Source organism: Terrapene carolina, unplaced genomic scaffold (assembly GCF_002925995.2).
Source record: "Terrapene carolina triunguis isolate 2854851 unplaced genomic scaffold, T_m_triunguis-2.0 Scaffold210, whole genome shotgun sequence".
In the NCBI taxonomy this organism is placed as follows: Eukaryota; Metazoa; Chordata; order Testudines; family Emydidae; genus Terrapene; species Terrapene triunguis.
In genome coordinates, this window is record NW_020664561.1 from 40811943 (window position 1) to 40832720 (window position 20778).

The following is a 20778-nucleotide window of genomic DNA, read 5'->3' on the forward strand; positions in this document are numbered from 1 at the left end:
CCCACGCCACTTCTCGCCGCCCCCATTGGCCCGGGACGGCAAACCGCTGCCAGTGGGGGCCGTGATCGGCCGAACCTGCCGCGTCAGCAGGTAAATAAACTGGCCCGGCCCGCCAGGGTGCTTACCCTGGCGAGCCGCGTGCCAAACGTTGCCGACCCCTGATTTAGACTAATTTTGCCCTACTGGATCTGATCACGTGCTTTGGGTAGCACTAAAAATTAGGGCACACATCCTGAATGGGCATTTAGGAAACTGAGGTTGCTTGCAACGTAGGAGTATCTCTCTCTCTCTCTTTTGCACAAAAGGATTCATCTGCTTGTCTTAAACGCCACATAAAGTTGGAAGGCAGCTAAAGCTCATCAAAATGTGACATCTTCTTAAAGACAATAGGACAACTTATATCATGGGATGGATTTGTTCCAGATATGCTTTTATTTGCCTGACCTGCTGACTAGTTGACCCAACTAATTGGTCTGTAGTTCTTTTAACTCTGTGTTGGACATTACTTCCTTCCTTGTGTGAAGTTTATTGAATTACATTTGAGGGTCTCATCTCTTTTCTATTTCTGCTACATTATTATTTAATGACTGCATGGTCTTGTAGATTACCTATGCATCTTTTAATGGAAAAATAAAAAGCGAAGTTTAAAAGAAAACTGCTTTTTGATTATTATATTGAATTAGGGACGAGTCCATATGGATTTCATTAAAATGAATACATACCAGATAACATTACTAATATTAAATTCAGATCAGTCCCCCCCCAAAATGATCCACCCCTTCCATTTAAACTAAAAAAAGGATTCCCCTGACCACTGCATTACCCACTTCTTCTTGGTTAAGCAGGTAGTTCATTGTGTGTGGACAGCCTGCTCATTGTGGTTTGACAAACTTAACGGAAGCAACAAGAGAGAAAGAAGACAACAAAATCCCTATTCAGACCTCCCATTGGTTCTGAACACACATCATTGCTCATGCCACGCAGTCTCTCTAGAGCTCTGGAGTCGTGCAGGCATTTCAGCCCAGCTTGGAAAAGGTATTTAAACAGTGCTCTGCTTGCAATTGCAATGCCTACGAGCTGGATTTTTAAAGGCATTTAGGTGCCTAACTTTCATGGATTTCAATGAAAGTTAGGTCCCTAAATATCTTTAAAAATCTGTGCCTAGGTGACTTAGATGGCGAAGTCCCATTTTCAAAAGTGACTTGGGACCATAAGTCTCATTAAAAGTCAAACTGGGATTTAGCCATCTAAATCACAATGCGACTTTGCAACGCTGAGCAGAGCAACACCTGAAAACTGTTACAAATCTGGCCTTTGTGTGTGACTCTTAGGCAGGCAATAGACTGATGAGTAGAAAAGTGCCAAACGTCCAACAAGAACTCATGCGAGAAGAGGTGTTACACCTGAGGTCCTGACCAAACTCCAATCTGGATCATTACTTTCTACCTACACAGACTCCCATTAAGTTTTATCTCGCAAAATAATTCTTCCTCTCCGGTCCTAAAGGGTTGCAGAGGTTGACTGCACAGGTTTCACTCAGAGCTGGCTGTTGGCTGTATTTCTGGGGTGGGTGAAATGACCTCGATAAGTATGTGGCCTGATGTCAACCCTGGCTTGAAGTGGTTTCCATCATATACAGTGGTTAGAGTTTGGTTCAATGGCTCTCAGTATCCCTACTGTACAAATTGTTCCAGCACCCCTGCAAGTTGGCTGGGGGTTTTGACCTTGCATCTTTGGTCCATCCTCCCACATAGTTCCCTAGTAGCCTATGGATAGGGCCCTACCAAAGTCACAGTCCATTTTGGTCAATTTCATAGTCACCGGATTTTAAAAATCGTAAATTTCATGATTTCATCTATTTAAATCTGAAATTTTATGGTGTTGTTATTTTAGGGGTCCTGACCCAAAAAAGTTATGGGGGAGTCACAAGGTTATTGTAGTGGGGGTTGCGGTACTGCTCCCCTTACTTCTGCGCAGCTGTTGGCAGCAGTGCTGCCTTCAGAGCTGGGCAGCTGGAGAGAGGCGGCTGCTGGCCAGGAGCCCAGCTCTGAAGGCAGATCTGCCGGCGGCGGCAGCGCAGAAGGAAGGATGGCACAGTCTGGTATTGCCACCCTTACTTCTGCACTGCTCCCTGCAGAGCTGGGCCCTCAGTCAGCAACTGCCACTCTCTGGCCGCCCAGCTCTGAAGGCAGCAATGCAGAAGTAAGGGTGGCATGGTATGGTATGTTCACCCTTAATTCTGCGCTGCTGCTGGCAGGGCACTGCCTTCAGATCTGGGCACCCAGCCAACAGCCATCGCTCTCTGGCCACCTAGCTCTGAAAGCAGCACAGAAGTAAGGGTGGCAATACTGTGACCCACCCACCCCAGCTCCCTTTTGGATCAGGAACCCAATTTGAGAAATGTGGGTCTCCCCTATGAAATCTGTATAGTATAGGGTAAAAGCACACAAAAGACCAGATTTCACGGTCTGTGACACATTTTTCATGGCCGTGAATTTGGTAGGGACCTACCTATGGAGGCTTGCAGACTAGACTCCATAACCTACAATTAAAACTTAACTGGTAGTCTCAGATATGCACATAAGTTCCTATCATTTTGATTTCCATTCCTACACCATCCAGCATGTGGCCAAACCAGGAAGGTTTCACTACAATCCCCATCAACCATTGATTAAGCTCCAAATGCAATCAATTTTATATAAGATGTGAGTGCACAGACATTTTTTGTTAAATGGGCTAAGAACACAGAGCTGAAATTCCATTTTCAAAGCCAGTACAATTACTCTCTATAAATTGACCATATCACAGTGCAGAATTCTATATTGTGCATAGCTAAGTATGATATGAAGAAAATTTCTCCTTTCTAAAATAAAATATAATCTCTTACCTTTTTAATATCATTGAGCAAGTCTATTGCAGCTGCTTCAACCTTTAAAGAAAAAACCCAGTTCTCTTCCATCCTCCTTTTTATTTTTGGACATTAGAATATCACTTCCACATGAAGCCAAAAAAAAAAAAGTAAAATCAAAGCAATATCGTCCCCTCATATTTTTTTCTAAATGCTAGAAGCATAATCCTAAAATGAAGTGAACTGCTCTGAGATTTCCAATAACCAATAAAACTGTTGGCTGCAAATATCAATAGGAAAGCTTTGTTAAGATAAAACTATCTGCTGTTTGGGGCACATCAAATAACCAGCCAGCTCTCTCATGGGAAGTAGATAGCTGTTTACAAGAGGAAAAACTGTTAGTTGTATCTAGCTATAGGAGTAAAAATATTACACAGAACTCAGTAATAATTAGAACGTGAACTGTATCTGTGCATCTCAGAATGAATACCTGGCAGTTCAAAACACGCCTAGAAAGGAAGGAAGTTCATTCTCTCTCTCAGCTGGGCACTGACTTATGCGAAACAGGCAAGGTACAAATAGCAGCGGTGTTAGGAAGGACTTTTATGTGTAGGGTTCCCACAGCTTTGCAAAATTCTCCTTGCCTGCTCACACGGGGTGAGGTTTGCTGTTGTGTGTTTTTGTTTGTTTGGACAGGTGAATAAAATCTCATTATTTTTACCTTTATTATCAATCATCATAGCAAAGGGTGAGTAAGTAGATTTTGAGACAGGGCTGGTAAATTTTTAAGACAATTTTGGGAGGCTGAGTTTATATTGGACAAGATTGTGGTTTGCCTTATGCACCTGTGTAAGGGAGGAGAAGAAAAGCCCTTTTACTCCCCTTTACAGGCTGCCTCCATCATGGGTCACAGCACAGAGAAGGGAGTAGACTCCATGAGGCCACTTCTTCCCATCCCCTGTAGGCGGGTGGTGAGTGGGCAGGCAGGGGTGGGCAAGGGGTGACATGTTAACTCCAACCACCCCCAAAGCATAGGCTGGAATGGAGGAGGTCATAATCTGGTACTAGTCTAGAGGCAAAGCCAGGGAAGGAACTGTGATGTCACAAACCCCATCTACTCCAGACCAGGGGCAGTGCAACTACATTGCAAGCAAAGATGAGCCTGCAGCTGGCCTGGAGTTTAACTAATCCAGGCTGTGGTGGACCACGGACAAGTTCCTAAGTCAAGGACCTCTCATGGAGAACACGCTGTCAGCAGCTTCCATTCTTTAATATTGAGAGTGCTCCAACTCAAGTGCCTTTGTTGATCTCAAATGCAGGAGGATAGCACGGGGAGGGAGGTGATCTCTTACCAGGTAATCAGCTCCCAAACCATTTAGGGCCTTATAGGTTAAAGTCAACAAGGATTCCATTTGGAAGCTCATTGGCAGCCCGAGCACTGGTATAATTCAACGGCAAAAAAATAGGTTAACAGAGTTAAGGTTGTTTGGTGTTATGTCATCCCATAAGTTGAGCAAAACTCAAATTTCTGAAAACCAGGAAATGCACAGTTCAGGTTGCTCATGTATCCTTAACTCTGCCCTATTTCAGCAATGCCTGAGTACACCCCATTCACACACACACACCTTTACTCTGCCAACCCAACAGTTGCTGATATGTACAAGCTCCTTTTACAACCCATTCACTCATCCACAGGAATCTATCTTACATTTTTAAGAGACAAAAAGCACGGGGGAAAGGTTTCCAACTTCCCTCTGCCACACCACAATATGTTCTTAATGTAAAACACCACTTACTAAGATCATCATTGACAACCTCCAGAGATCAAAAATCATGAGTTGGACTCCCAAAATAACCAGATATTTAAAAAAAAAGATATTCTGTGGTTTTTTGGTCTGTCCTTTGATTTTTGAAATCCGTGTCCATCCCCAGAGTGTGTGTGACCATTACTGTTGCCCACTGTCCCCAATTTATTGGGTAAGATGATCCCTGCTTCAGGAGCTCTCACCGCCACATCTCCTCATCCGCTGCCCCCACCCTCATAAATTCAGCTCCCCTCTGTTCCCTCTGGGGGTTCTTCCCCTCCCTCTCCCAGGCTGGGAGGAGCTGAGTGGGGTTCCCTCTCCCTTTTCCCAGCTGGGGGGGTCAGCCCCAGGGGCTCTTCACCCCCTCTGGCCCATCCCAGGCCGGGCGCTGCAGGAAGGGGGTGCAGGAGGAGCAGAGGCACCATCCCATTACCATTGCTCACAGGAGGAGGGGGGTGGATGGAGTGGAGCCAAGCTGAGCCATTGGCTCTTTAGCTCCCTCCTCCCTTCCTGTGAGCATTGCTTGGGGTTGCTGCAGGAGGGTTGCTGCGGGAGAGAGAGCTCTTCCTGTAGCTGCTCACTCCCTGGGGGCAGGCAGGCAATCAGAGGGCTCAAATTTACTAGAGGGCTGGAGCATCTGTCATCACCAGACTGGTTCCAGCCCCACCCAAAATCATGTCACAGGTGAAAAATCATGAGAGCTGGCAGCACTGTAAGCACGCAGCTGCTCTTGCTTCTGTTTCTGAGTCACTCACCATGCAGCCCCTTGTAGAGCGCACCGCAGCAACATAATCACGTGAGGAAAGCATGGGAAACGATGGCAAGGTCAGTGAGAGACGTTCACGTTTGCCCCACCAAGCATAGATGGAAAAAAGTGCTCTTGGCTTCCTCTTCTACTTGGATCACCAGCCCCAGAGCTAATAAAACACCTTAGTAGCAAACACCTTTGTCACTTCTGGCAGTTCTACACCCTCCAATACGGACACCGATACAAGTTCGGAAAACTCTTCTGGTTAGTTCCCCCAGTCCAAAGGGAAAAGTGAAAGATTATGGAAGAAAGAGGCAGAGCGAGGGAAAGGAAAAAAGTGAAGAGAATTAGGAAAGGAAAGAGGAGGACAGAGAACCCAAGAGACACAGTGAGGGGAGAAAAGTTTTTGGTATGTAGAAGATCTGTTACCAAAGTAAATGCTGGCGTTTGATTTATATTTCAGGGACTCAAAAGGGCTTCAGAAAGCTGAGCGTGGGTGGCAGATGAGCCCAGTATTCTTACATATAGGGGAGGAGTTTTTCACATCAAAATGCTGGCACTTAGCGTGGTTTTCTATGTTTTAATGTGCATGTCTGATGGGAAATCATAGAGAGTTTGGGCCTTAATTGCTTTGGTGCTTCTGCAATGTCTTAAAATCTTCTAAACGACAGGAAATTGTTTCAGATATTTCCAGAATGTCCAGATGAGGGAATCCCAGAGCCCCATTTCTATTGATTGTACATCAGTAGCAACTTTCAACCTTGGTCATGTTTAAATGGTAGCATATTTATGGAAATGGGGACCAGGAATAGCAGGGATGTGTCCCTGAGCAGCTGAGGCACTATGCGCACATTCACCCCTGCAGCCTTTGTTTTTGCCGAGTATGGCTCTGCTGGGAGATATTAACTCAGATACATTTCTCTCATCTCCATTCTCTTCCTCCTGCGGCAATCCATCACCACGAGAGGACACAACCCTGCACCAGCAGACAATTCTGAGACCTATCATGACAGTCACCAAATTGGTCAGCTCTCCCTTCTACTCTGATCCACTTTAACCATTGCACAGATTCGGGCATCCTCCGCTTAGGGAATAGCACATAGGGTTAATACAGAAGAAAACCACATACAAATACTAGATGCAAGCCATTTGAAATGAGGGATGCAATGAAATGAATATAGGAATGCCCATGTCAGCATGTTTGCTGTTGCCTTGCTAGCAGGTAAAATTTTATAATATACCTGGACTTCAGCAAGGCTTTTGACACAGTCCCTACATGACATTTTGATAAATAAGCTGGAGAAATGCGGGCTCAACAGAACTACCATTAAGTGGATATGTAATTGGTTAAACAACCCCAAACAAAGAGTAACTATTAATGGAATGATGTCAGATTGGAAGGAGGTCTCCAGTGGGGTTACCCGGGGATCTGTTCTGGATCTGGTGTTGTTTAACATTGTTATTAATGACCTCGAGGGAGGAATAGAGAGTATACTGATCAAATCTGCAGATGACACAAAGCTGGGGGGGGGGGTTGCCAACTCTTTGGAGAATAGAGCTAAAATTCAGAGGGACCTTGAGTACTGGGCTGTAGACAACAAAATAAATTCAACAAAGACAAATGTAAGGTGGTACACTTAGGGAAGAAAAACCAAATGCACAAATACAAAATGGGGGATAACTGGCTTGGCAGCAGCACTGCTGAGAAGGATCTGGGAGTTGTGGTGGATCACAGCCTCAACATGAGTCAGCAATGTGATGCTGTTGGGGAAAAAAAAAAAGCAAATGCAATTTTAGGTTGCATTAACAGAGGCATAGTATGCAAGTCACGGGAGGTGATAGCACCACTCTACTCTGCGCTGGTTAGGCCTCAGCTGGAGTACTGTGTCCAATTTTGGTCACCAATGTATAGAAAGGATATAGAAAAACTGGAAAGGATCCAGAGGTGAGGGACAAAGATGATCAGAAGGATGGAATGCAGCCATATGAGCACAGACTGAAGGAACTGGGTATGTTTAGTTTGGAAAAGAGGAGATTAAGGGAGGATATAATAGTGGTCTTCAAATACTTGAAAGGCTGCCATGAAAAAGATGGAGAAAAGTTGTTCTCTCTTGCCACAGCGGGCAGGACAAGAGGCAATGGCTTCAAACAACAGCATAGCAGATTTAGATTAAATCTCAGGAAAAACTTCCTAACTGTAAGAACAGTAGGACAATGGAACAGATGCCTCGGGAGGGTGTGGAAGCTCCTTCACTGGAGCTTTTCTAAAGGAGGCCACATAGCCATCTGTCTTGGACTGTTTAGACACAACAAATCCTGCATCTTGGCTGGAGCTTAGACTAGATGACCCTTGCAGCCCCTTCTAACCCTATGATTCTATGATCTAACAGATGGTTCGTTCATATAACAACTATGCATATCAGCGCTACAATTCAGCTAAGCATTCCTACTGGTGCTCACAGGCAAACTCACTAGAGGTCATAGCCCCATTCTCCAGTAGCAATGAAAGTCACACACACAGATCACGGGCTGCTTAAGGCCTTAGTGATGTTACCCTTGGGTTTTCCCGGTGCTTGGAGTTTACAGTCATGTCCATGTCCACAAGGTTTACTCTTTCTAGGAGGTAGCATTATTTTGGGGATAAGTGTGAACATGCAGCTGGGAGTCTAAAGAATAGCACAAGGTTTCTCTCACACAATCTTCCTAATTATAAGAGTTTAAGCAAAACATTTTAAAAGGACATTTTCCATTAGCATACTCAATAAAATGTAGCCATTCCCAACAGGAAAGAAAAGCAACTTACCAAATCAATCTGTTCCCATTATTCAGATGGATGACTCTAAACTTGCGCACTGCCCAAGGGCTCTCACAACTACACTGAATGACCCCAGGGTGGAGCTATTGTTTCATCAGAACGACTTGCTAGCAAACTTTCTTTTTAAAGTTACCAGCCTTTCACTAGACTAGAGTGTTGGTGAAAGGTGCTGGACTGACCCTTGGCACCTGAACTTCTCAAGTCATCTACAGAGCTGGGCACTGGATAGTGAGAGGGCACAGTAGCTCACTCTCTATGCCCAGTACGTCCTTGTGCTCTCTGCTGAGGCAGCAACGTACACCACCACCAATGCTGTTGCATACACGAGTCTCCTCCCTACTCACACGGTGCTTTTGAACTAAAATCAGTTCATGGGAGCAGAAGCTGCTCTTCTGACGCGCACACCAATGAGCAGACTGGAATACTGACTAGAACAAAGTTTCTCTGTCTCAGCTCAGCCTCATACGTCAACATTTCAATTTAGATTTGAAACCGAAGGCAAAAGCTGGTTGACACAATAAATATAAGGAATATGCACCTGTCAACAATTATTTTGAGCCATTTTAAATATTTCCCTAAAAATGAGAAACTGGTCTGAATCATGGTTTTCAACTAATACAATAACTGATATTTTACGTAACACCTGAGAGTGCCAGGGCCAAGCGGGAGGGACAGAGTGAAAGCGGGAGATGTTGGGGTGGAATGTGAAGGGAGTGGGGGAAAAGACCAAGTTAAAGAAGCTGATAACAAAAAAACCAACAACAAAAAAGAAAAATAAAGGGGATGGGACTGAATGGAGAACTGAAAATAGTCAAGTGTAGGGACGCATAGCTCCCTAATCGTCAGCCCACGGGTGCGGCACACTGCGCCCGTGGCTACGAGGCCGGAGCGGCCTACACCCCAGCGCCTGCGATTAGGAAACTTATTGGCTGACCTAATTGTCACCCTCGCTGCTTGCTTTCACGTGCACAAGATATGGGTTTGTTAGGTCATGTTGATGTGCACTGTACGCTCCTCCTATGCGCAAAAATTCAACCACTCATAAGTGCTGTAAACATGGAAGTAGGAGAATAAAAACCCCAGTGGAAAGTCCCTGGGAGGCTTTTTCGGCTACCAAGACCTGGCGCTCTGTCTCCTTCCTTTTTTTCGTCGCCACAGTCAAGGACGCAATGGAATGTGAGTTGTTCATTAAAAACTGATGATTCACTGTGAGGCCACAGTTTTACATTTTGACCTGAGCCTTGAAATCCCTGTGTGACATGTAACTTACATTCCCCCCTTCCACATCACCTCTGAATGTCACCCTGTGAGTAAAAGGAGAGAACCTTCTTCAAGATGGTAAGTCAAACTGCAGCACATTAGGGCAATGAGCCTTTTAAAAAGGGAATAAAAAAATATGTGGGCCGGAGAATGTAATGTATAGAGAAAACACCTTGACCTATGGGTTGATAGAGTGACCCCAAATGGGTTATTAGCTGGCAGCTTTTCACATAATATCCCACTGCTAGTTGCCTTTTTAAATCGTGGGGCCATAGTTTTCTACTGTGAATCTAAATTTCAGCCAATATTTGTGTGGTATGCAGTATTTATCTACATATACACACAGAGTATGTATTGTATATACATCCCCCCCGCAAGATTAAATGGTCTATGCCAGTCTATATGTGTCTGTAACTACAGAGAGCTTGAATAGTCCATTTGACAGAATCTTCCTCTACATTACCTCAGTTACATTTTTGGTGAGGGGAAAAGGAGGGGTGGTTAGCTGAAAAACATCTGGCCTTGGCTTCCTCTTTCAAAACACTCCCGATCTGTTGTTAAATAGATTTTTTTCTGAGGCACCAACAAGAATTTAACAAAACAAACACAGAATGAACTGTTGTGTAAAAATGGTGATAGCACAAAAAACTCCAATGCTAACAGGAAGAGACAGAAAAATAGTTAAAAACCATGGACAGTAGCAAACTTGCTTCTATACTGTACATTCTCCCACCAAATCATCTTCCATGCTTTCCATTAGGTCCCGGCTTGTATGAGACAGTTAGCAGCGCTTATTAAAAGAGGAACAGAAATTAAATGCATTTGGTTTTGAATCCAAGTCATTTCAGCTGGCCCTTGAAAAGCTTACATGCCTTATTATAAAGGCCTGATAAAGACAAAGGGTTATTGTCTCACTAAAACATGGCAAGGACAACTGCAAAGCAATTAGGAACAGGCTAACATCATTGCATTGTGGACATTTTCACTTCCCACTTTGGAGTGAATACTTAATTTTACTAAAAAATCTGCAAGATTCTTTTTATATGTGTAGAACAGAATTATATTAATCATGGATTTATATAGATATAAAATCATGATTAGTGTAATTATATCATCATTGCTGGCTATCCCTTGACACAAGGATCATGTCTGCTGGGGGGAAAATGTCATTGATGAGACTTAAGATGGCTGAGGAGTCCAATCTGTGCTCTACAAGTTATTCCACATAGGTGAAAGATGGTTGCTTGGAGAGAGCACAACTTCTGGCTGGGATGCTGTACACTTTCCTTCCTCCTCTGCCATTTCTCAGCCCCTTGAGAAAGGTGATTCTCTTCAAAATGGGCTGAGGCTTGATGTATGATGCAATGCCACTCTAGTTTATGGTCAGCCAGCTCTTCCCAATTTGTGGGGTCAATGCTTCCCTTCTTAAGATATACTTTCAGGGTGTCCTTGTAGCATCTTCTCTGTCCCCCGCGGGTCCTCTTACCATGACTAAGTTGAGAAAAGAAGACTTGCTTCGGAAGACAAATATCAACCATCCGTACACAATGGCCAGTCCAGCAAAGTTGATATTTCATAATCTTTGCCTCAACACTGGTGATGCTAGCTGCAGAGAGAGCGCTGACATTGGTGCAATGATCTTCCCATTTGATATGGAGAATCTTGCTAAGGCTGTGCTGGTGGTACTGCTCCAGATGCTGAAGAAGGCTTTGATATGTCACCCATGTCTTGCACCCATAAAGAAGAGTGGGGATATCTACTGCATTATAGACCAAGATCTTAGTTTCCATCAGCAGATCTCTGTCAATAAAGGCACAACGAAGCAACTTTCTGAAGGATGCGGTGGCACAACGGAGCCTATGTTTGATTTCCACATCAAGATTGGCTGTCTGGGAGAGGTGGCTATAAAGGCAAAGGAAATGCTCAATGTTTTCCAGGAGTTTATCAACAATGATGATTTGTGGGAGAAGGGGGACAACTTGTGCTGGGGCAGTCTGGTGGAACACCCTACTCTTCCCAATGTTGAGGGAAAGTCTCAGGCTATGATAGGTGCCTAAGAAAAGATCTAGGGTGGATTGCAAGTTATCCTCAGTGTGTGCGAGGATAGCACAGTCATCAGCATACTGAAGGTTGGTAGTAACAGTCTTGGTTACCTTAATTTTAGAATGAAGACGCTGCAGGTTGAAGAGCTGGCTGCAGTCATGAATAAGAATCAAGATCACGGCAAGATAGATGGAAAAAAGGGTTGGGGCAATAACACAGCCCTACTTGACACCAGTACGGATGGTGAATGGGTCCATCTCCTACCCATTACAGAGGACAGTGGCAGTCATCCCATCATGAAATAGCTTTAGAATGCAAATGAACTTCAATGGACAACCAAACCTAGACAGCACCTTCCATAACTCTTCATGACTAATGGAATCAAAGGCCTTAGTTAGGTCCGTAAATGCCATAAACAATGGCTGGTGTTGTTCTCTTGCTCTGTGAGCAAGGATCTTCCTGCCAATGGAGAGGAGGGCAATGTCTTGGTAATTCCCACACATTGACTTGTCCCCTTTCTTAAAAATGGTCACAATATTGGCATTCTTTAGGTCGGGTAGAATTTCCTCATTAACCCAAATTCTAACAAGAAGTTGATGAAGTTTTTGCACAAGTGCTATTCCACCAGCTTTGAAGACCTCCACGGGGATGCCATCTGGGCCTGGCATCTTGTTGTTTCTAGTCTGAGTGATGACGTGCCAAACTTCCTCAGAAGATGGGGGGGTCGGCAAGAGGTTCTATTACTGGGTGTTGAGGAATGGTCTCGATGGTGGCAGCTAAGACTTCATATTCACAGTTCAGTAGAGTCTCGAAGTGCTCCTTCCAATGCTCCTAGAGGACTACATTGTCCTTAAGAAGGGTAGAGCTGTCCTAAGATTGCAGAGGGGTTGTGGTGCTTGAGCTTGGCCCGTAGATGGCTTTCCTTGCTTGAAAAAAGCTTCTCATGCCATGTTGATCAGCAAAGCTCTGGATCTCCATGGCCTTTGCTTGCCAGCACTGATTCTTGATGTCATGCAGCCTCTTTTGAACTACAGCTTTAAGCCAATAAGTCTCTCGTTTTTGCTTGTTAGAGGGTTCATTTTGCTAAGTGCAAAATGTGCTTCTCTTCTGATGAATAAATGCTAGGATTTCCTTGTTGTTCTCATCAAACCAATCCTGATAGCGGTGAGTGGAGTATCCAATCGATTCAGCACACGTACAGTAATTATAATCAGTGATTAATTAATCCATTTAGGATACAGTATTACATTTGCTATTCTATTAATGATTCTCAACAGACAAATCTAGTTTACAACATCTTAAGCACATTTTGTAAATTAGTAAATGATCCAAAAAGTAATATCACAAAACACAAATCAAAAAGACTTAGGGCCCAGCCTCACATGAACTCATGGAAATGTTAGTGCACAATTGTCCATTATGGGAGTTTTTATCCTTTCTTCCAAAGCATCAGACAATGGCTGCGGTCAGACACAGGATATTGGACTAGGTTAGTGGCTTTCAACCTTTTTTCATTTATGGACCCTTAAAAAATTTTCAAATGGAGGTGTGGACCCCTTTGGAAAATCTTAAACATAGTCTATGGTCCCCCAGGGGTCCGCGGACCACAGGTTGAAAACCACGGAACTAGATGGACTGCTGTTCTGATCCAGCATGCCAGTTCCTATATTCCGACCATCAGACATATACTCAAATATCTTATTGAGTTTGGGTGCATAGGCCATGGCAGAATTGGGCCCCCAGTGTATACTACTGAAAACAGTGTAGTTTTACACCATGCAAGGCTATCTCCACAGAATTAATTAAGATATCTTGTTATCCTAACAACTTAATGTGTCCCTACAGTTTTTACCAAACTGATTCATTTGTGCCTATAAACTCCTCAGGGCAGGGGCTATGTTTTCTTATCTGTTTGTACCAAGCCTTCCAAAATGGGACCCTGATCCTGATTGGGGTCTCTGTGTGCTACCAGAATACAAATCATAATAATAATAATCAGAATATACATTGTGATGCACAAACAGGAGTAAGTACTTCCCTGCTCCCATACCCCAATCTCTGCAGTGAATACAGGATGAGGGATAAAAAGTGATCTGTTAGTTTAGAAGCTTGGTTCATACAACACATTCTCAGAGTCTCAAGATCCAAATATAAATGTAATACAGTCGGGTTGCAAGCCACGCAGTTATGCACATCATCATATGAGTTTAGCCAACAGCCCAGATATAACTAAATATGCAGGGCCTGATTCCCCTTTCACTTTTATTGGTGTAAATGAGGAGTAACTCCCCTGGAGTCAAAGCGGTAGCCATTCCACACCCCTTCCCGGCCTTACCAGTGGTCTAGGTCTGGGGCACCATCGTTGCTGGATTATAAGCATCTGTTTCCTGCTGTCTTCCACTGAATTCCATCTCTTCTCTCCTGTGCCTCAGCCTTCCTCCAACTTGGCTGACAGGTACCTCCTTCCTCCTCCACTCCCTCTCACCTTCTTCCCAGCCATGCAACGTCTTCCTCACAATCTCCTCCCACCACATCACTCTCCTCCTACTTGTTTCTTACCACACTGCCATTAGTGTCTTCTCCTTACTCTACCTCCTCTACTTCACCTCGTCTGTGCTGTATCTCACATTGTGTGTTTAGGGAGTGTCCTAGACTTTATGAGATGCTCAGAGAACTCTTTGTAGCAGGGATGGTAGCTGTCTTATGGTTTTGGAAGGTGTCTAGAATGGTCATGGGCGCACAGGGTGAAATTCACCCTTCTGCAGAGGGCCAGCATGAAGTATCTGCACTGCATAAACTGGGTTTAAGAGAAGTTAAGTGGAATAAAGGACCTTTGTGGGAACTTTGAAATTGACCTCACTACACTGTTAATCAATAATCATGTCAGTGAGAGGGAAGAGAATCAGATCCGTTAATACATAGACAAGTGATTTTAAAAATACTGTGGTACATATGCATCATCTTCCCCCCTTAATCTCAGTTCACTACTTCTATAGTTTTCCCTTCCTCTTAAAGACAATCCCAGTTAGGAAAGGCAAAAGATCCTAAGCGTCCCTTGTGTATTGAGCTCCACTTTTCATAAATCCTCACTGGGGACATCAAAACAGAAGGAAATAGTTACCTATGTAAGTATTTTATCCTCAGAGGGTAAGAAAAAATATCTCTGTGTCTGATTACTTAGATGTCAATGGAGCTATGCCAGCTGTACATCTGATCAAAAGTATGGATGGACTGATAAGAAAGCAGAAACATTACATAAATACTACAACACTGAACAGTAAGAAGTCTCCTGACCCCCACTATTGGCTGGATGGAGAAAAAGAAATGGGATCCCTCCGATACCACAACTAAGAAAATATAGAGAGAATAGATAGCTTTGAAGTAAATGGAATCAAAACCTAAGCAATGCTTTATTGCGGTAGCCAGTAGCCAATTAAACTGGGAACTAGTACAAACAGATTGAACGAGACTCTCTTTTAACAGAGATCTACGGTAACAAGACAACTTCTTTCACATTTTTGGAAACAAATATTTAAACCATAAATCAAGTAAAACATCAAAATTATTCATTGAAACACCATGAAATACAATAATATTTTTTTTAAAACGGCAGAAATCTACTCTTTATACAATGTTCTGCAAAATTTGTAAGAAATTTTTATAAATTAAAATATTAAAATGAACTTTATTTTTGTTTTATAAAGCAACACACGCTGTTTAAAAACAAGTATACCTTACTTAGAACTGCGAATAAAACTGGGTGAAAAGAAGCTGAAAATATGAACACCACCAAAAATACACAACCAAGCTTCACCTCTTAGGAAGGCCTTCTGCTATAGAAGGTGCTATGTTAATTGTATGTACAGCTTTAAACATTGCAATATACCACAAATAAACCTTAATAAGGTCAAAAATAGGACCCTTTGCAAAAAGGGGTGAGTTGGCAAATCCCAATCCAGTCGCACAAGTTACAAGGAGCAGTAACTTCAGTAGATATTTGACATAAATCAGAATCTACTTTTGCTTCCTCTCCCCAAATATATGTAAACTTTTAAGAGTACTTTAAGTAATTCTTGAAAATTAACCTCTTGTTTGGCTTAGAAATGAAGAACTCCCTTTCTTCACTTTTTGTTCAGAATCTGACTTAATCATCTCAATGTATTCTGTTTAGGGAGCTGGAAGAGAAAATCATTATGTACCATGTGAAAATCCACACCATCCCTCAGTTCAGTCATAGTACAGTATATTGCCAAATCTATCCAATAGGATATATATCATTTCCATTTGGTTTAAATTCTTAATATTCTCTCTTTACAAAGTTCCATCACATGAAACCAAATTGCTTATTTATTGTTATTGGAGGCACAACAGGACCCCAATTAGACCATTTGCTATAAAGAATTGTTCTTTAGATGTTGTGTCTGTAGAGGCTTTACGTGATATTCATAGATTTTCAGAGCTGGCCCCAGTTTTAACGCAAGTCCAGTCAATACATCATTTCTTGTCATCAGTAGCAATGATTTGCCGTCAATTTCCTAGAAAAAGAATTAACGAGTAATTAAGGGTAACGTACACATCTAAAAGATTACAAAACTATTCTCAACAGACAAGAGTATACTAAAGAGGATCATTCATGAATAACAGAAATACTATGCTCTATTTTTTCATAAACTGGAAACATCTGTAAACAAATGATCACATCTGCTGATGGGCCGATTTTCAAAAGTGCTCACCCCCTGCAGCATCTATTGACTTCAGCACCTCTAGAAATCACGCTATTTATTCAGGTGTCTAGCTAGAAGCATCCGCATTTGAAATTTTTCCCAGTTATTTGTTTCGAATTCACAGATGCTGGTAAATATTTTAATTATTAGGTACAGCAGGAAGGGTGGTCTTGTGGCTAATGCAGTGACCTGTGGTGCAGAAGATCTGAGTTCAAGTCTCAGCTCTACCATAGACTGTTTTGTATGACCTTTGGCAAGTCACTTGATCTCTCTGTGCCGCAGTTCCCTGCCTTTTAAAAGAAGGTAATAATATTTCCTTTCTCCCTTGCTTTGTCTGCCCTGTCTATTTAGAGTGTATGTCACTGTGGCGCTTTTGAAAATCCCACCCCAAAATCTGAGGCCACTTTTAAAAATTTGCCTCTAAGTGACTTCTCTAAGGTCACAGAGCCAGGAACAGAATCCACACCCCTCGAGTCCCAGTGCTGTGCTTTCATCACAAGACCATCCTTCCCCTCACAATACTGCAGGCAGTGCTTAATTTGTGCCAAGGCTTGCCAGGGCTGAGCGCCAGCACCTCTGGGCTTGCTGCATCAGTTATGAATGTAAATAAATTGCTGGAGCCCTGGCACCTCTTTCATTACAAATTAAGCCCTGACTGCAATGATACTGTGTGGCACAATCCACAGAACGCAAGCTACACCTACAAGGCTCTATACATGCATCAAAGAAGTGTCAAGAGCAATACCTTTCTGGCATCACATGGTGTAGCTGGAGTGCTTTCTGAGGTCAGCAAGTCCCAGAGAAGTTTATAGCTTTACACAGTTTGCCTACACTGTTTTATGTTCTTTTTTCCACAAAAACAACAGCATTTAGTGATTTAGAACTTGTTAGCAAATAACTTAGACCCAGTTCACTCCCTATACTCATTGCTATTTGCCTATACAGAAAACGACCCACCAGAAATGCAATGTTATTTTGTATTTACATCTTCCAGTACTACACATTTTTCCTTACTAATTGAAATGAACACAGTTTGTCCTGAGAATGTTAACTTCAGAGCATATTAGCCATTGGGTTCACAATTCAAACAAAAGGAAAAACATAAGATTCATGCTAGTGTAAGTATTGATTGGCCTGAACTCTGATCATTCTTCACTTTGGATAACTATTAATAAATGCAAAGTCCACAGAGAATTCACAACAATTTTATAGACAAAGTATATGCATTAATGATAGCCCAAGAATTAACTGACAAGTCTATGGCACTCACACACAATAACTTTGGAAGAACTGTTTATAAATATTTTCAATTAGGCTGCAGCAAATGAAAAGTAGATTTTGGTTGAAACTTCCCCCACAGTCTCATTACTCTGGTTAATCCCTCAAATGAAGCTCATCATAATTTAATATTTCTGATAAATGTGTGTTTTCAATATCGCATTATCCAAGTATAGTAGCTGCCTCTTACCAATTGTTGAGAATTTTAATGGTCAATAATGGTGTCTACTCTTTCTTCTCCATTCATCACAATTCTCTTGGTAGTGATTTTGATGCCATTAACTATTTTGCTGGTCGTTATGACTGATTTGAAGTTGCCTTTCCCTCTGTTGTTCAGTGACGTGATGGAGGATGAAGAGCAGCCCCCAACTCGTTGGGAACCAAATGAAGTAAATTCAGTCCCTGAAATAGGAGACACTCCAGCAATAGAGACAGAGTATCCTTCACCACGTCTGCTTCTTCTTCCATGGAGTCCTCGCCGAATGCCAGAAATCCCATCAAGTAGATCATCCCAGAGTTTCACTGTAAAGGAGTCCATTCCTCTCAACACATCTGTGTGGGGGCTACTGAATGGGAATTCAGTATCAAAGTGACTCCCACCCCTGCCTGTCTCTCTACCTTTCCCTCCACCTTCATCTCTACCTCTTCTGTCTTTTCCACTTATACCTCCTTCACTAGACATGTCATAGACATCCCGTTTTTTGGCATCAGATAAAACCTCATATGCCTTAGAGACTTGTATGAATTTCCTCTCTGCTGCCTCTCTGTTCTCTGGGTTTTTATCAGGGTGCACCTTCAATGCCAGTTTTCGGTATGCCTTTTTAATGTCATCTGCAGAGGCATTTCTTTGAATACCTAGAATGTCATAATAATTCACCATCTTGTCAAGATGTTCTCAGCAGCAAAATTCAGTCTCTGTCCTCAGCAACCATTGGCAATCCAGTGAAACGCTAATTCCTCTCGGCACTCTCTCTGTCCCTCAAGTTTAATATGGTTGAGTAATATCAGAAATTTTTTAAAAGGAAAACATGTTTATATTAAAGTGATTTACAAAATGTCTCTCTGTGCTCCTCCATGTTTTTGTTAAGGTATCTTCGTTAGAGAGAGACATGGAAAACTAGCTATTTTCCAACCAACAGTCTGCTTTCAGGATAGCTATGAAGAGGCCTTTGTTGGAGTGGGGATTGTGACATCAGAGGTAAGTCAGCTAATAATCATGCTGAGGACTTTAGTTCATTTGCATACTGCAATCTCATTGCTTAAGGTGCTGTGACAGTGGTTATGAAGAGTCGAATTTAGCATTATTGAAATATAACCCTCTGGCTACATGACAGACATGAATATTATTATTGTTTTTGGTAGCTGGCACTGAAAGTTTTGCTTTCTCTGTTAAATATACAAAGTCGAAACATGTGGCAAAGGGTTACATGCATCAAGTCACCCACACACACCAGCTGCATTGTCAGGACTTGTGTTTTCATCTGCTGAAGCAATGCAGGCATACTAGCAAAGCTCTTCGAATTCAGCCTTGCAATGTGTTGCAGTCTATTTTAGTGTCTTGCTCTTTGAGCCAATTGTTCAGAATGTTTATGGCTCATATTTTCTGTCTCAGTATTTTGCATCTTCCTGCTTCTCTAATTCCCCTCTATCCTCAACTCTCTCACAGTTACAGCAACCCGTTCCCTGCTAATTTGCTATTTTCACTTTTTTATAGTAATTTCTTCCACTAAAATCAACTTACATCCACTGAAATGAGAGAGATATTAAGATTTAATAATACCAGCAGAAGTATAATCACCTTATAATTAACCATTTACACTAGTATTCACAATATACAGTTTTTAAAAAAATGTCTTTTTCCTCATCTGAGAGAGACAAGGGGGGTGAGGTAATATCTTTTATTGGACCAACTTCTGTTGGTAGAAGAGATAGGCTTTTGAGCTTCACAGAGATCTTCCTCAGATCTTTTTCCTCATCTGTAAGACATGTTCAGGTGTTAAAGCAGCTTGGAGCCATTTATCAGTGTATTTTATGGGCAAGTATTCAGAGATGTATTATACATCCCTTACAAAAAAGTGTGGACTCAGTTACTATTATGCAAAAGGTGGGATTCAAGAACAAAGCAAGCAATCACATTTTCCAACAATTCCCTAATACATATGTTGTAGCCAACCACTATACAAAAGAATGGCCCAGGTGTTCCCTCTACTTAATGGAAGCAGTACAGTGGAGAACAATTTTCCATGGCAAAGGTAAGGCAAGGGGTTATGTGGGACGCTTCCCTCCACACACACAGTCACTTTCCCCCTGCAAGTGTGTGGGGATAGGGGTGTGGGGAGAGAGCCACATTATATGCATGCCTGCCCATTCTTGCCCTCAGGCGAGTACATAAGTAGGATGGAAAGTCCTGAATAGCATTAACTCCTGGTGCAATTTCACAGAGGATAGCTGGGGGCAGCAGCCAATGCCAGCACAGCTAGGGATCCCTCTCTGTTGCCATAGCTGGGTTCCTGATGATAAAGATCTGAGGACCCTTAGAGATCCAACAATTAACAGAAACACACAGAGATAAATGGAACCTGAACTAGCAGCTTTCCTCCCAAAACCACAGCAGCTGTCCTACCTTCATCATAATAAAAACAGCACTTAGCACTTCTATACTGCCTTCCATCAGGTGATCTCAGAAGCTCTGCAGATATTCTTGAGAGTCAGCCTCACAAGAGTGCAGGAAAGTTGGCAATTGTTCTTGCTGCATTACTGTTACAAGGCAACGGAGGCACACAGAGAGTAAGATTCTTGACTGAACTCACCCAGGCACGTCTGTCAGAGGAAGAAAAGCCAGAGCCCCTGACTCCTCAGACTGTCTCTTTCTTAATCATAAATCCACCCTTCGTGGGGTGGTGGAAAGGAGTCACAGGTGATGTTCTTGATGGTGTTAGAGAAGTAACAGACTCAGTCAAATCTTGTCTGTCCGATTACTCATCTTTAAATGTAAAATATGCTGAACAGTTAGCAGCAGCTGTAGAAAGAGGCTCCTCGAGCCCTTCCAGAGAATTACCCAAAACAAGGGTTTATTCCACAAGAATGAAACTAAATTTAGTCCCCAGGCTGCACTGATAAATCATCATCAGCTGGGACTTCATTTCTCAGGCTTTAAGGTCAGTTAGATTAATTCAATAGCAAGAAGCTAATTTTATTCCTTTTTGAAGGCCACTTTTTTTTTTTTTTTTTTTTTTTTTTTTTTTTTTTTTTTTTTT

The 20778-nt window shown here is 42.5% G+C and overlaps 1 protein-coding gene across 3 annotated transcripts in view; it reads right to left on the minus strand.

Moving 5' to 3' along the window:
• Nucleotides 1–15830: 15830 nt before the first annotated feature.
• SAMD13 (sterile alpha motif domain containing 13) overlaps nt 15831–20778 on the minus strand; it is a 24370-nt gene continuing 19422 nt past the window's right edge. For 2 of the 3 annotated variants that reach the window (XM_026655564.1, XM_026655565.1), the window contains exon 4: nt 15831–16054. In XM_026655564.1, coding sequence (XP_026511349.1) covers nt 15911–16054 — 144 coding nt within the window. In that variant the 3' untranslated portion in view covers nt 15831–15910. Of the gene's footprint in view, nt 16055–17711; nt 18614–20778 lie in introns of those variants that run through there. The other variant, XM_024223071.2, reaches the window with a different exon arrangement.